Below are 705 nucleotides of genomic sequence, written 5' to 3' on the forward strand. Positions count from 1 at the left end.
TATATATACTGTGTATATATATATATATATATATATACTGTATATGTTTTTTTTCAGGATTCTTTAGTGAACAGAAATATTATTTGAAATAAAAAATTATTTGTAACATTATAAATGTCTGTACTGTCACTTTTGATCATATTAATGTGCCCTTGCTGAATAAAAGTAGTAATTTCTTTCATAAATAAATAAATACTGACCCTGCTCTTTTGAACAGTAGTCCATTTGAAGTCTGAGGCACTGATGTAGTAAACCACTGTTTCTGTGAATTTCTGCAGGTGGTCTCCTTACTGTCTATGTGTTTAAACTGGACATGGGCTCTGTTGTCCCTCTATATCGTTATTCAATAAGTGCCAGTGTACCTGCACCCTGGCAGGCTTCATCGTCTGCACACGGGGATGTGCCCTTCTTTCAGGTCTGTATGGCCACACATATTCATGCAGACATCTATAAACACACACATAAATGCCAAGATTGTGTGCCATTATTTGAAATGAATTGAGAATGCCTTTAAGTTCTAGTTATGTTCCTAAATTTAAGTTGAATTTGAATTAAAGGGGTCATATGATGTTGCTAAAAAGAACATTGTTTTGTGTATTTGGTGTAATGAAATGTGTTTATGTGGTTTAAGGTAAAAAAACCATTATTTTCCACATACTGTACATTAATGTTTCTCCTCTATGCCCCGCCTTTCTGAAACGCGTC

At 33.9% G+C, this 705-nt stretch overlaps 1 protein-coding gene across 1 annotated transcript in view; it reads left to right on the plus strand.

The window, feature by feature from the left end:
- LOC107728359 (protein dispatched homolog 3-like) overlaps positions 1-705 on the plus strand; it is a 49,482-nt gene that overhangs the window by 32,855 nt on the left and 15,922 nt on the right. The window contains exon 12 of the mRNA XM_016538497.1: positions 279-415. Coding sequence (XP_016393983.1) covers positions 279-415 — 137 coding nt within the window. The remainder of the gene's footprint in view (positions 1-278; positions 416-705) is intronic.

Source organism: Sinocyclocheilus rhinocerous, unplaced genomic scaffold (assembly GCF_001515625.1).
Source record: "Sinocyclocheilus rhinocerous isolate Xijiao unplaced genomic scaffold, SAMN03320098_v1.1 scaffold2232, whole genome shotgun sequence".
Lineage (NCBI taxonomy): Eukaryota > Metazoa > Chordata > Actinopteri > Cypriniformes > Cyprinidae > Sinocyclocheilus > Sinocyclocheilus rhinocerous.